This window comes from Falco cherrug, chromosome 4 (genome assembly GCF_023634085.1).
Source record: "Falco cherrug isolate bFalChe1 chromosome 4, bFalChe1.pri, whole genome shotgun sequence".
Classification (NCBI taxonomy): domain Eukaryota; kingdom Metazoa; phylum Chordata; class Aves; order Falconiformes; family Falconidae; genus Falco; species Falco cherrug.
The window spans coordinates 38480230-38495658 of NC_073700.1; the positions used below are offsets into that span (position 1 = coordinate 38480230).

The 15429-nt window shown below is 41.6% G+C and overlaps 1 protein-coding gene across 5 annotated transcripts in view; it reads left to right on the forward strand.

Moving 5' to 3' along the window:
* Nucleotides 1–15429, forward strand: part of CLUAP1 (clusterin associated protein 1) — a 68732-nt gene that overhangs the window by 38903 nt on the left and 14400 nt on the right. For all 5 annotated transcript variants that reach the window (XM_027801874.2, XM_027801871.2, XM_027801873.2 and 2 more), the window contains one exon: nt 7921–7993. In XM_027801874.2, the coding sequence (XP_027657675.1) occupies nt 7921–7993 (73 nt within the window). The remainder of the gene's footprint in view (nt 1–7920; nt 7994–15429) is intronic.

The following is a 15429-nucleotide window of genomic DNA, read 5'->3' on the forward strand; positions in this document are numbered from 1 at the left end:
TGTTTCTGGTCAGGCTATCACTATCATCATTATTCCCTGACAGACCTAGTCTGAAGCCCTCCTCATAGGTTAGTGAGCCTGTTGGTAAAGAGTCTTCTGTCCCACTTTTTCAGATAGATCTTCTCTCTTTCCCATAATCTTCATTCCTCAACAGAATAAAAAGGAACAAACCCCATAGCATTGCAGTCACTTTTAGTCAGGCATAACTATAGCCATGTTCCAATTCAAATAATAAAACTGGACGGGAATGTAGAGCGAGGTATTTAGTAGTAGTTCAGCATGATAGGAAGTGTCATCTACTATTCTTTAAGAACAGTTCCAGGTTAGTTGGTACCTCATGCTATCGTGAACCTTAGCTGTGCAACCTCAGTGATGTGTTCACTTACCTTTCTGTTGTAGCTAGCAGGCTTCCTCTTATTAAAAGTGCTGTCACATTCTCTGTTCAGGCACTGCACAATTTCTCCTCTTCCTTATATCTCACCCCTGCTGAATGAGTGGCAACACTCTATTATGAAAAACAAATGTCATTGTGTGCGTGTACCAAGAGCTATTCTCAGCCGCTTTGTTCTATAACAAAGCAAGAAGCAGCTGCTGAGATTAATAGGCAAGGTGAAGATGAGGTGGTTCAATCCATCATCAAAATGGTTCGCTTTAAGTGTACTATAGAGCAATAGGTTTACTGCTATTCTCTGGCAAATCACAAGGAAAAAAAAAAACCGCAGAAGGAAACATTGTTTTCCCTTACTAAGATGAAAAGGTTATACATAGAGCATAGATTTCTGGGATTGGGATGATGCCTGAGAACAGAAGGCATAGCCTAGGCAAAAATTAAAATGCCAGCATCCAAACAAAAAAAGAGCGAGCTGCAATTGTCCCATTCTTCTATACCTACCCCCTTCCTATTTTTCCCCACTTCTTTCCCTTTTCTTTCTCCTTAGTGGTAACCATGTTGTCTGGCAGCTGGCTGCAGGGCACAGATTCTTTATATTCAAAATCCTGGTACTGTTTTCTGCACAACCTTCCCAACAGAAGTTTGAGTTTAACTTAGAAACAGCTGACATGTTTCAAATGATCATATACTGCGTCATTTTATTCTTTCTGATCTTGAGCCTTTTAGACTTGCTGCTTTGCAATCTGCAGGGGCAGAGTTGTCTTCTATCTCCTGATTTCAGCAGCTTGATGTTATTAAGCCAATACTTAGCAGCATTAGGGGTATCGTAAGGGACTGGCAGGCAAGAAACCATGTGGCTTATTGAAATCCTGGATCGCTTGCCTCAAGGCAAGCACCGGGTCAGTGGCAGAGCTAGTTGTCTGTGAGGCTGCTGCTGGAGAATATTCTCCATGGTGGTATATTGGCCTCTGATTAAAAACAAAAAAGCCCCAACCAATCTCCCCCATCCCAGACCCTGCACAAGGTTGTGTGTAGTTTGCATGTCGTTGTAATTGCATGCTGTTCAGTAATCTTTCTCTTAAAGAAATTAGAAAGCATAGTCAATAAATGAAAAAGCATTTCTCAGGCTCTGCTTTTCCATAGTTTTCTGTAAAAAAATATTTTCAGAGTCAGCTTCCATTTACCCTGCTGCAGGAACTCACAATTGACGTTTTATTTGTCTGAAGAGCAATAGGTTAGATTATATTAAAACATTCTGCCAAACAGCCATGTGTTTTGTTCTATTGCTGTTTGGAATGCCAAAGACTTTCATAGTCAGATGTGAGATGGAAAGCCATCTGCCTTGCCAATTAAAGTAGACTGAGATACAGAATATCTGTATTGTTCTCGTTCAGACTCTGTTCTGCAAAAAATATACATTTGTCTTTAGTGCATTCAGTGTGCTGTAGAAGACCGGTAACTTTCTTGCTGAATTGGGCATGAAAAAAGCACAGTTGATTGTAAACATAGGTGAAACTTACTTGTTTTAAAAGCCTTTGTTTGTCCTAGTATTTCAACAAAAGTATTCTTTATTTCCTGTTGCTGCTGTCTCTGTATAGACCGTTTGCTTCTGTGTCACAATATAAGGTGCCTGCTGAGGGAGGCTGGTGACATGACAGGTGACTAAGGTGAACTGAGCCCTGATTCTAAAAGACATGAATAAGTTACTAGGAATGAAAAATAGTTCTGACTTGATATAAGGAAACTTTTTCACCATTTGGATAGTCAGGTATTGGAACAGGTTGCCCAGACAAGTTGATAGGTCTCTCTCTCCTTGGATGTTTTTAAGATCCAACGAGCTCAAGCCCTGAGCCACTCTGGTCTGATCCTTCTTCAAGCAGAAGGTTGGGCTGGTGGCTTCTGAAGGTCCCTTGGAGCTGGGGTTGTTCTAAGCATTAGCAACACAGTCCTGCCTTGCTGCCCATTTCACTAAGCTGTCTGCTTTGAGTTTGCAAAGTGATTGATTTGATTACTCATTGAAGGGCAGATTTACACCTAGAAAACGCTGCATAATGTATGAGAGAGAGAAGGAAAAGTTCCATCTCTGCCTCTAAAGCAGGATTTTCAGCCTCAGTGATCTCTGCTGTCCTGAAAGGTCTGGGAGCTCCCTCTGACAGGGCAGGTTGGGTCTGGGTTGTGCTAATTGGCACTTTAATTGCATTAATTTGATACTGTGATTCCACAGTGTATGCGGCCACTTTAATTTGGGTAAAGTTTACTTGTAGAGTAAGATACATGCAGCGTTTGCCTGCAGCATTTCAGCCTTGTTTGTTTACTGGAGAGACTGAACAGGGCACCTAAATGTTGGCTCCGGCTCGTACAGCATCCCGAGGTGCCCAGGCTGTTCCCTGCAGGTGCTTCACGAGGTCAAGGCTACACCTCTTGTTTCATGGAGCTGTCACTCTGCCACTCCGCGCAGAAAGCTGGACTGTTGTCCTGTGTGGAGTGCTAGTCCGTTGTACGACGTGTATGTGTTGAAAGAGTATCTATGGTGTTACGGTCCGTCACGCCCTTAGCTTCTCTCCCTTGTCACATTTGAGAAGCCCTGGGTCACACAGAGGTGGCCAGCCTAAAACAGAACAGCATCTCTGATCAGCATGGTCTTGTTTTCACTGAGCTGATATAAATCGTGGCTGTTAAGTGTGAATAATGTGAAGTGTGGGGAGTGGTGTCTGCAGTGAAGGTGGAAGCCGCTGAGGCCAAAAGCTGCAGCCTGATGACAGCAGTCATTAAAAGCAGCAGGTAGAAAGAGAAGCTGAAGCTACCACTGACTCCGCTGTTTATAAGTTGTCATTGGTTTTACACCCAAAATCTTAAACCAATAAAGCTGTTATAATTCTTTCACTAATTTAACAGAGCTAAGATTTCGCCATGGATTCTTTTAAGTAAATATGTAACTTTAAAAAATTACATGATAAATTCCATTTACTTTCTAGATATATGATCTGCCCATCGCTTCTGCCCCCTTCTTTGAAGATCTTGCTTGTTAAGGACTGTAAACCGAACTTAACTGATGCTATCCTGGTTCCAACTGGTCTGAGGCTGCCCTTTTGAAAGTTTTTGTTGCTGCAGGTTTTGATAAGCTTTTGCAGGGTGTAGTTTGGCAGCACAGCTGAACTGATGGAGTGATGGGCTACTCTTGAAAGGGACAATGTACAGTCCAGCAACTCCCTTGGGCTGACAGCAGCGTTTGACTGAGTGTGCATTGAGTGATTCAGAAACATAAACCAGTAGAAAACCAACTTTTTCCTGCCAGTTAAGTCTCTGGGCTGGCTTGCTACAACATCAGCTGAGCTGCTGACAGCAGCACAAGTAAGAGGCTAGAGGAAAGGGGGAGAAGTGGCTCGTATGTATGGTTAAACCATTTTCTTAGACTTCATTTATCTTGTATTTTGAGTTCATAAACCAGCACTGAAGCTGAAACAAACAGTACCCCATCTTCCTACCCCTGCTGTTTTTCCCACAACTGCAACATCTTATCCTCCACTGTGCCTGTCAAGAATTTGTGTAGCCGCATGCTGAACTGCAACAAGGAGTTTGCCTGGCTTAATTTTGTTTTGATGGATTAGTTTTCACCAGGTTTCTTATGTGTCGCTGCACAAATGCTTGCACCAGAGTGAGAGAGTGAAAAAAGGGAAGGAGCGAGCGGCCCGGGGTGCAGCGCAGGGTGACTGCTTATTTGACTGACTTTGAATTGCCAGCTACAGCTGTCTTAACTTGTGCCTGTAATCACAGTATCAGGCAATGATTATATCTGTACCCATTATTTCACTGATCTGTGGACATTTTCTGAGTTGCTGTGGTTTAACCCCAGCCGGCAACCCAGCACCAAACAGCTGCTTGCTCACTCCCCCTCACCCAGAGGGATGGGGAGAAGGATCAGAAAGGAATGTAAAACTCCAGGGTTGAGATAAGAACAATTTAATAGGTAAAGCAAAAGCTGCATGCACAAGCAAAGCAAAGCAAGGAATTAATTCCCCACTTCCCATGGGCAGGCAGGTGTTCAGCTGTCCCCAGGGAAGCAGGGCTCCATCACATGTAATGGTTACTGGGGAAGACAAATGCCATAATGCCAAATGTCCCCCCCTTCCTTCTTCTTCCCCCAGTTTATATACTCAGCATGATGTCATATGGTATGGAATAACTTTTTGGCTAGCTTGGGTCACCTGTACTGGCCGTGTCCCCTCCCAATTTCCTGTGCTCCCCCAGCCCTCTGGCTGGCAGGGCCCAAGGAACTGAAAAGTCCTTGATTTAGTATAAACATCACCCAGCAACAACTAAAACCATCAGTGCATTGTCAACATTGTTCTCACATCAGAGCCAAAACACAGCACTATACTAACTACTAAGAAGAAAATTAACTTTATCCCAGCTAAAACCAGGACATGAGTTTATGAATTTGTCCCCATGACATTTGGTAGATGTCTTTTTTTTTTTTTTTTCCTCCCTGTAGATTTTCTTTGCCATATGCACTGTGTAGGCTGCAACAGCCAGTGAGGTTGAAATTCAGATGGCTGATTGATCCCTTCCTTACTCCATTGTTCCAAAGACATAGCAATGGGGAGGCTGTGTCATAAATGCTTGCTGGGGCAGGGGCAAGACTTGTTTAAACCACTGACCATCTTTAAATCTTAAGACTGACTGGGAGAAACCAAGAAACCAGATAGGGAGGACAAGGTAGGAAAAGAATATGCAGCTGTGAGGCTCAGTCAGAAAATGTTGGGACCCACTGTTAGAGAGGGAGGTCTTGGGACGGGCATGTGCTACAGAGACCAAGGGAAACACTGGTAGCTAGGAACCTCTGAAAATTTTGCCTCATGTCCACATTCATTTTGACTGTCATCAGTCTTTAAAAAAGCTTTGCTAACACTGAGGAGGATGGAGAATGTTAATCATTGCAGTAGTTCCCCTTCTCAGTTGAACTGAGCTGTGCAGATTTGCAGGCGGCGTGCAGATGAGTTGTTGCTATGTGGAGATCACTTGTATCACGGTCAACAGCATGGACCAAGAGGAGGCAGGTAACCTTTATTGGCCCACTTACCATAACCGCACCATCCTCAGCATCCTTGCATCTTCTCTTTCATCTTTGGTCACACTTTTCTGTCATTTGTTCCTTACAGAAGTAATTACAAAAGAAGGGCAGTTTCCTAAATAGGGTGTTAAAAATGTTCTGTATCTATATGAAACGTTATTAAGACATGCTTGTGCCTTTTCCTTCCTTGTTCTTGCAGATGGAATTAGCTTCTCCCTACAGAAACATCTATCTATGGTTTCAGAGATTTCAAGTTTATATTGTTGCAAGTTGTGGCTGGAGTGTGTCATTCAGTATGATTTTGCATCATGACCTTTCTGCTTTATAGCCCTGGAAGCTGCCATGCCTGCTTCAGTTTTACAGTGTTATTTTTACAGTCCCAAGCAATCGTTAGCAGTCTTCCTAGCATCCATGGAGCCCTTGTCTCTATTAGTACTGGAGAGTTTGTACAGCAGACAATTTGCATGATTGTCCAAAGCAGATTTTTGGATCAGAAGTTATTCACTCTGTGGCCTTGAGAGGCACCGAGCGGGTTTTCTCACCAGGTACAGGTGACATATCACTTCCCCTTACCACCTGTAAGCATCTTCTCTGCAACCTTTTTCAGCATGAATTTCAACTCCCAAGACATAGATGTTTATGCCAAGTTGTGGGGCATCCTCACCCAGCCTCCAGGCCTCTGTTTCCAGCAACTTCCTTGTGTGTTGGGTGGGACTTGGTGGCTCGCTGCTACTTAGAGGTTGGTGGGAGGAGATCGTCCCTTCTCAGCTAGTGCACTATTGCCATACGTATGGGTACACATTTCCACCTGGAAGTGTGAAAAGCTTGCCCACCATTCAACCATTTTCAGATGCTCTTCTTACTTTCTTCCCTCTGTCCCATGGATATTCAGACTAAGTCCATGTTTCCTTTCTGCAAATGCACTGTAAATGTGCAGATTTTACTATGTCATAGCAACTGATGGTTTTAATTATAAGCATATTTTACATAGAAATATTAACGACTCAGAAAAATCCTAGTTCAATCCACAGTTAATTAACTTTCCCATCTACTCATCGTGCTTGACTGGAATTGAAGACACTAAAATTAGGAAAATGTGTGGCTAAATCCTTCCATCAGTAGTTTGCCACCTGTTTAGTATTGTTGGTTCTATCTGAATCTGATTGTATGCGTTCATATCTTACCCTCTCCATCATGTTTAGTTTGCTATTCACCATTAACATTACCCAAATTTAAACTAGCTGACATTAAAAAGATATTTTTATGTCTGATGCTGCTATTGGAATAGTGAACTTTAGCTCCTAAAGTTCGGTCTCATGGTAAGTTTGCTAGATTTTATTCCTAACTGGGTGGAGGACTTCATGAACTCAGTGAACCAATTGCTTTGTGGTGTTCAGCAATCAAATAGTCCTTTAGTCTACCTCATCTGTGATGTTCTGCAAGTGTATGCGTGCTAGAAGATTAAAATTACTCTCATCAGTTACTGTCTGCAGAGCTAGCCATGTTTTCTTACTAATCCATTTTGCTGAAATGAGAATGTCTGTCTTAACTGCCACTGCCCTGCTGCCATCAGCTTGCTTCTTCCCTTCTGGGCTGTCAGGCTTCTTACTCGGTTGACTGCGCAGTTCTTAGGTTTTTGAAGTCCTTGTGGGCCTTTTTGTAACATTTTCTGTTACCATTGGCCTTCTTTTGAATGGGTTGAGACTTGTGATTTGCTTCTGTTCTCAGCACAGCGACCACTACTCTGTCTGTCTTTTCCCCCTTTGCTCTGGACTGCATTTGTCATAACTTTATCATGCTGTCATTACAGTAGTGCTTCTCAGCATGTTTTTATCTAACAACCTGCTATATTCCAAAAAAGAAAATTAACAAAATGCCTTGTGACGTCTTACTGTCACGGTTCTGCTTTGCACCCGAATACTATAGTGCGGTGTATGGCTCTACTTCTCCAGCTTATTGATAAGGCTTTTTGCTCCTATTTTGTTTGCATGCTTGGAAATGTGTGAATTTATTCTGATTTGGTTTGTGTGTTACGAGGCTGCAGTCATTTCACAAACCACTTCTGGTGTTTAGTGGAGTATTGGTTGAAAACAACTACCAAAGACTACTTTCCAAAGAAAGCTACTTGCATCCTGTAACAGCGGTAATTTTCTGTGGGATGAAGACAAATGAACTCATTTTCTATGTGATAAGTGAGGTTTCAGCCAGTGGGAATGTTTGGTTGATTTTCAGTGCACTGTTTTACCTGAGTATATGCTTTCTATCCTGACCCTCGTGGGCAAAGTAGGAGCTCCCATAATTCAATTAAGACCTTTTTTTCATAAAATATTTCAATGATGACATTTTCGATTCTCATTCTACCTGTGAGTGCCCTCAACTGTTGTGAAAACCCTTCAATTAGCTACTTGACTGGGCAGTGTGGCAGCTTTCCTAATTCAGTTGTTTTCACCTCTTACAGGAAGCAGCAAACATGCTACGTCTCACCCAGAACAGGCTGAAGGAAGAGGAACAGCACCTGCTTAAGAGTGGAAGTAAGTGGCATTTCTTCACTACTTCTATTAGCAGAGAAATTAAGTACTGGCTGCTTCACGTTTAAGTATCCGCTTACACGCATGAAGCTGAGGGGACACGGGACAGATGACGGCGTCAACAGGCTATATTAGAAAAAGTGGAATTATAATAACATGAAAAGGAAAACAGTGAAATAGGGAACCTAACCTCTGTGAAATGCTCCTCTGCCTTGTAAATTTTACCTGCGGTGCCGAGGGATGGAAACAGTCATCCACTAAACACGCTGTGCAATTGCAGTGAGCAGATTTTAGGCTTCATTTTACTATTATCAACAACCTGTATGGGTTCCCTGTGGATACAGCACTTTTCCCAGCACAATGGGATTGCTGATGAAAGGATGGTTTGCAAACAAACTTGGTTAGGTGATTCTTCTCAGCAAAATGCTTGTGTGTAGGTGAGTAGCCTCATCGGTTTGTGGGACCGCTCGGCTGCCTCATATTACACATGTGCTGGTGTGCCTTGCAAAACTGGAGTGTAATTTCTGTCTTCAGCAGTTAGCCTGCCGCATTGTGTGGTGTGGAGTTTGGTTCTGCGTTCAGACTAATTCTTTGTGATGTGTCTATCAGATCATAACTTTCACAGATGAAAATCTCTCAGCTTGAAATCCTCTTTAATATCACTGGTCTTCAAAGTGGGATCCATGTTTGCCTGCTTGCATTTGCTTGATTTTAGTGTACCTGCAAAATGTGAATGCAATTAAAATTTTGGGTGCTTTTCTTTTTTTTTCTAAACTTACTCTTAATTAATTAGGGTTCTAGCTGAGGATCAGGAGGGAATAATAACCTCTTGAGATTTTTGTAGAAAGCAAACCAGATTTTGCTCCTTTTGAGCCAAGCATCAGCAAAAACTTCCTCATTAATTACCTCTGTGAATTTAATATTGCAATATGTGCATTTTTATATGGTGGTAGGAGAAAATAGATTGAAAGCTAATTCGCAGGATCAGAGGGGAGAGTTCATGAAAGCTGAAATTGAGTAAAGACATAAAAGTTGCATTTCACAGTTTGTTTGCTGGCAGAGATTTTCAGAGCAAGCTCGTGAGGTGAGCTGCCCATCTTTGATCTCCTTATGTCGATGCAGTAAAAAGTAAAGAGTCTTTAGTTGAAGCATAGGGTTTTTAATATAAACTGCAAGAATGTGGAATTGTTTCAAGGATGTACTTGAGTGAAAAAGTCCAGGTCCTGCTATCTGACAGTTTCCAGGATAAATTAAGTTCAAGAGGAGATGAACAGCTATCATCAGTAATTAGCAGTGTGAAGTATAGCTCAGCTTGGAAAACTATTCTGTCATTTTGCATCTCTGAAATAATATGAACCTTGCCTTTTACTGAGTGATTTAACTGCCACCTCAGCACACATGATTATATCCTCTAATGACCTCTAATATTAACATAATACATTTTTATTCAAGTACTTAGTGTCATAATTAGTAATTATTCTAGTGATAAGAGCACCAGGATCCTTGTTTTCAGTGCTGGCTCATTTATTGACTGTCCCATAACCCTGGAAAATCAAGTCATCTTTGTTGGCTCCAGTCTGCCTTTATCTGTACGCAGCGTGGAAGTCTGCAGAGTTGCAGAGGTGTAACTGAGACAATAAATTTGGTTCTCGGAGGCTGTTTCCCCAGTCACGAGCATGGAGCACAGCTTCATTACTGCATGCTGTAAGGTTAATTTCTTTTATGTTATAAAGCTCTCTGAGACCACGGTTTGCTAACATAAAATGATCAGGTACCAGACTCTGCTTTCCCCTCAGACCAGACCCCACTCTCCTCCTCTCATTTTTAGTTAAATTATGCACTTCATACAATTCAAAACCAAGAGATTTGCTTTGGTAAGAGAATGCAGAGGTTGGTGACTTAAATGGCATAGTGCCCTACTGGGGATATGTTTACAGAATGGTTACATTAATCCCGGGATTCTAGTCACAAGAAAAAGACATTTTTTTGCTTGAAAGGAAACAAAGGAACAGCAGCAGAAATGGTGCAGCATCGCTGAACAGCTTTGCCTGCCCAAATCCCTCCAAAGGTTAGTAGTGAAATTCACACTAGAAATACGAAGCGCGATATGAGATGGAGTTTCTGCTGCAGGGGATTCCCAAGAGCCCTCCAGCCCTGGTCTGGCAGTTCGTGATTTTTGTCAACGAGTACTGTGAGCATTGTGTGTGTTGTGGGGAAATGGCATAAAGTGCTACAGGCATGAGCACTTAAACCTTTCACCAATGTCTGGAGATTCTACATGCTAAATCCTCCCTCTAGGACAGAATGTGCCATTAATGGGATAGGCTTAAGGAAGAGTAAACAAGGGCTTTTCTTCACCATCAGAAACATCTTTCTGAAGTAGGTTTTGGGAGGAAGAAATACTTCCTTATTCCACTTGCATTTTTGAGTAATGCTCCACACACACAACAAAATGCTTTTATCCTAAGTTTTCTTCTATCTTCAGTTTGTCAAAAGAATGTAGGACTCTGTTGTCTGGGCCTTCAACCCAACAAATGCATTGTGCCTGCTCGCAGGACTGGCGAAGTAGACCCTGCTCTGACTTGGTCTTGCTCATGCAGCAGGTTCTGGAGACAAAGGGATTAGCTTCTTCCCCTTGCAGCTCGGCTCAGCGGAAGGTGGGCAGGCTGGCCTGGCATCTCCCAGTGTCCTAAGACCCTCTGGATGAATCTTGAAGGTCCGGGGTGGTGGAATGAGCTTTGTTTGAACAGATTCATTGCTTTCCTACATAGAGGGGTAGCACAGGGCCAGCACCTCCTGCTAGGGAAAGGGAAGGTTCCCCAACTCTTGTTACACTTTGCCCCTGAGAGCTGCAAAACAATTAATGAGGCTTTTCTAACAGCAGAGGCTGGAATCTGGTGATAAATTTGTTACCGTTAACTGATAAAAGTCAGCATCCATGTAAGCACTCTTACCTTTGCGTACCTTCCTAATTGATGTGGTTCTCTTATTGTCTGGATCCTTTGACCTTATCTCCTGCTAATTTGGTAAGAAGGGTTGCAAATTAACAATTCATTTCTCTGCAGCAGGAATTCTGGACAGCTCTCAGTTGAGTTTCAGGCTGAACTAATGCCAGAGAATCCTAAATCTTGTTTCTTGCAAAGAAGAGCTGTGGAATGTAGGTTGAACTGTGCAGGTCTGTGTTAAGGATACAGAAAACCCGTAGATATGTCATGGTACTTGCATAAAATTTGCAAAAATTTTAGTATCATTCAGAGACAGCCTGGTTTATTCTTTTGCTAGCCTATTTTGCAAATCATCTTTTATTTCTGACAGAGCATATCCATAAAACCACTGCACTAAAAAAAAAAAAGCTAACACTAATTTATATGAAAAACCATTCCTAAATTAAGTAAAGATGTTGAATTCTAGATACAGATCAAGCTTTGAGTATTATTTGCATGATGAAAATATATGCAATTAAGTACTTGCAGCAGTACAGAAATTTTTTTCTGATGACAGTTATGTTTACAGTAAGTAAATTGCTGTTATTTTTGTAATCTTTATTTTACATAAGATGCTCTCAGAGAAACCAATATACAGTGTGGTGTTTTTCACATAGCATGCTGCCCTTGTGCCGCATCCAAGGCTGGTGCAAGGTACCAAATGCCAATTGACTGAAACTCGGGGCTTGGTTTCCTTGTGGTTAACGGCACAGGGATGAGCACTGTGAAGGCTGTTGATAGAACTATTGTCAGGTGTAGATATGTGAAGAGCTGCTCTGATAATAGTTCGATGTGAGAGGAGAAGGCTAGGAAGTTCACTGGCCACAGCAAAAATTCAACATGTTTTTTCAGGTTCATACAAAGTTGAAAAAACACATTTGCTGAGAAAAAAGTAACAAGTGGAAAGGTTTCTAGACTGTAATACATTTTTTCAGACTAATCAGCTCATTACACTTCCAGATATTTCTTTCTCACTTTTTTACACGCTTTTTCATTTGCTTTTACTCACTTTCTTTTTAATTTGGGGTTTTTTTGGTCAATTTAAAAGCAGACAATATAGTTAAAAATAAGTAAAATATTTTGTTTTGAAAATCTAAAGATAAATACTTTAAATTTTTCAGAATATTTATTGTATTTCTTTGGGATAATGCTATGCTCAGGATTTGAGTTCAGTTTGTGAAAATATTTGCTGTAAAACCACATTTTTTTGTTAACTGTCCCACTTTCTGGTGTGCTACTCTGGTCAGCCCACCCTGCATACTCCTGCTTGGTCTGTGAAATGAATAAACATCCACGTTACACAGCAATTTGAAATGTGCGCTACTTCAGTATTGTTCAGCAATAGCAACAGGATTAACTGATGTTCCTGGAGAGCTTCAGTTCTGCTTGATACACAACTAAAGTGTTTCCTTGGCCAGTTTTACTTGCCAAGCTAACTCACTCTTTTCTGACAGCCAAGCAAAATGTGCTTAGCTCTTACCATCTTGCTCAATTAAACAGAGCAAATAACGTGCTTTGGATAGCAAATTGCATGACGCTGCTGCAGTGAATCTCTTATACCCTTTCTGCTTCAGAATTGATGCCTTAAAATCTGACAGCAGATAAACAAAAAGCCCCATTGCAACAACTGTGGCATTTGAAATGTAGCAGTGAATCACTGGGCAATTCCCACTAGGGTGAGATGCCTGGATGGTATTGCTAATGCTCAGCACTGTCACCCGCAGAATGCTCAGGCCATCCATCTTCTTGTTACAGACACTTGGAACTCGTCCACAATGGTCTTGTGTTTTGCTTGCTAAATAATGGCAAATTCATGTCCTAATTTAATAGTACTTTAATGGATTCTTGGCTTTTATGATCATTAGAAATAGTTATGGTCGCCAAGTAGGACCTCTCTACAAAATAGGCCAAAAAATCACTACTTATTCCTGTGCCAAGACTACAAATCCCAGTCTAAATGGAGCTTGTCATCACGAGTTATTTTTAATTGTTTCAAGTGACAGAGACCTGTTGTTCCCCTGGGCTGTAGTTAATCATCCTTACTATTAAAAATGTGAGCTTGGATACTGTAGCAATAAACCATTTTAAAATGACCAAGCGAGGTAAGAAGGTGCGCTTAGACCTACCTCTGCGACCTGCTGGCTGATGTTTGTTGGTATACAAATATATATGCCCATGTTTAGTATACCCAGGCCTGAAGATCCAGGCTTTCTGCTGAGGTTTGGCAGGAGCCACAAGTATCCGGACCTCGATCAATAGCTCTCAGTACCAGGATGAATTGTGTTTGTAGAGGTCAGACAAAGCATCTCAGTTTTGTGCTAAAGACAAGGGATGTTCCCTAGTGAAATTTATATATCAAAGCTTTTCTTTCTCATCAGATTGCAGAGCTGCAAATACATAGCGTTCAGGCAGATATACAGCCTGATGCTCTTGAATTTGGTGAGACAAGAGTATGGATTTGGTAGAACTGAGGCTTTCAAGTGGGCACTGAACTTCACTCTCCCTTTGGTCACATTAAAATGCCAATCCACCCCCTGTTTTTCTCCTGTTCTAAAATTTCATGCTATTTATTAAATGGATTTTATTTTGGATCAAGTGGCTGTCAGTTGCCCACTTGACTTTTTTGATCATTTTTTTTGCCAAAACCAACATCCTGCTGAATCCAGTAATTGCTGTGGAGCCAGTGCCTGTGTTTTCAGAGCAGTGGGTTTTATTATGAAATTGAACATGCTGAACCACACTTACATCTAATTCTGAAGCATATCAATAAACGATGTCCTTTGTGCTCATTATCTTCACCACAGTAACTTCTTATTTTACAGTTGGATACATTTACTTGAATATTTATGCAAACTAACAAATCTGTAATGAAATCACTGGTAAGTTATTAAATTGTGCTGGTCCTTCAAGCGTTGCAAATTACCAAAAATAAAATCATTTAAATACAGCATTATCGGTCCAGGTATCTGCTCTGGCTTTTGCTGGAAACAGTAGGTGTGCTTTGGAACAAACAACGCGTGTTCTGAGAGCAGTGTTTTTCAGTTGTAACCAGGATGTACATTTTGTGGCCCAACTGCTTTAAATGAAACTAATTTAGTTGACTGAAACCCACCTTTATGAAATGGAAATGTTGAAACATAAGGCAAGTGGAGTCTGAAATACCAGTGTATTCTCTGTCAGGTAGTCTGAGACTTTGCCAGTATTCTCCGTGCGGTAGAGTAAATCACAGCAGGGGGAAAATGGGCCAGAGTTTATAGAGTTGTTCTGCTGATTACCTTTTCATAATAAAAATACAGGAGCTTGTTAAAATACCAGCCTTAAGCTCCAGTAAGCTGCCGGTGTTGGCCTAAATTTGGGCACATGGATTGCTGAGTAGCAGTTTGTTGCAAAAAGTCAAATAATCTTCATGTAAACCCATGCAAATCTCATAAGCCAGGTCCATTAAAATGTGTTCTGTACTCTGTGTACTAGTACGTGGGAATTTGTAGTAATATGCTTTATTTTTTTCGTTGCTTTATGCTGATACTAAGCACAGAAGACAAACCCTGAAAGGGAGGAAATGCTGCTGAAAAAATGTATATATTATATATAAAAAAAGAACAAAACCCCCACAAAATAAGTATGAGGGCATTTAGTGGTAGCAGCGAGAGCCACTGCAGATGAGATAGTCTTGTTCTTTAACATACAGAGCACAAACCTGGATCATTTATTTAGGCTCCATGTGGCTCTTCCCAAGGAGTTCTCCTGGGCAAAGGCTGAACAAAACCTCACTTTCCTGAAAACCAGATGAACAGAGACAGTATTCGGGTCACACAGCAGTGAGCGATTCCTTTGCTTGCCAAAGAAGAAAGTGCAACACAAATAGAAATTGTGGCTAAGATTGCTGGAGCCAGGTAATCTTGCCAGGGTATCAAATACATCCCTTGCCATTATATTTTGTCATTAACTTAATATTGCAATGAAAAAGTTGATGGAGAAATGTCTAATATTTGTATATTGTCTGATAATCAAATATTGCAAAGATGTGTCAGCTCATTACTAATCATAATTAAAGCAGTTATTTCCGTTTTCAGCTCAGACATGTGTAATTAAATGTACCTGGGAAAGAATCGCCTATTTTCTCTAAGTAATGAGCAGCCATTGTGGCTGTGCTGGGTGCTGACCTCGTTGCGGGGACCTGCTGGCTTTGTCACAGCCCTGTGAACTCCTGCAGGGCGGGCACCACGCAGCGTCAGCTCTGAGCTGGAAGATCAGCTGGTGTAGGGGGGCTCATCTCTCCTCGAGCGAGAAGAGGTCACAGGGTGACAGGAGCTGAGGATCTGGCTCACGGATTGAATGTTGGAAGAGGGAAGTAAATAGTCACCAGCGGGCAGTAGGTGGGAAGCGGAGCTTGGTCTCGGTGAGCCAAGGAGGCTGGCATGCAAGCAGGCTCCATGACCAAGGAGACAGGGATAG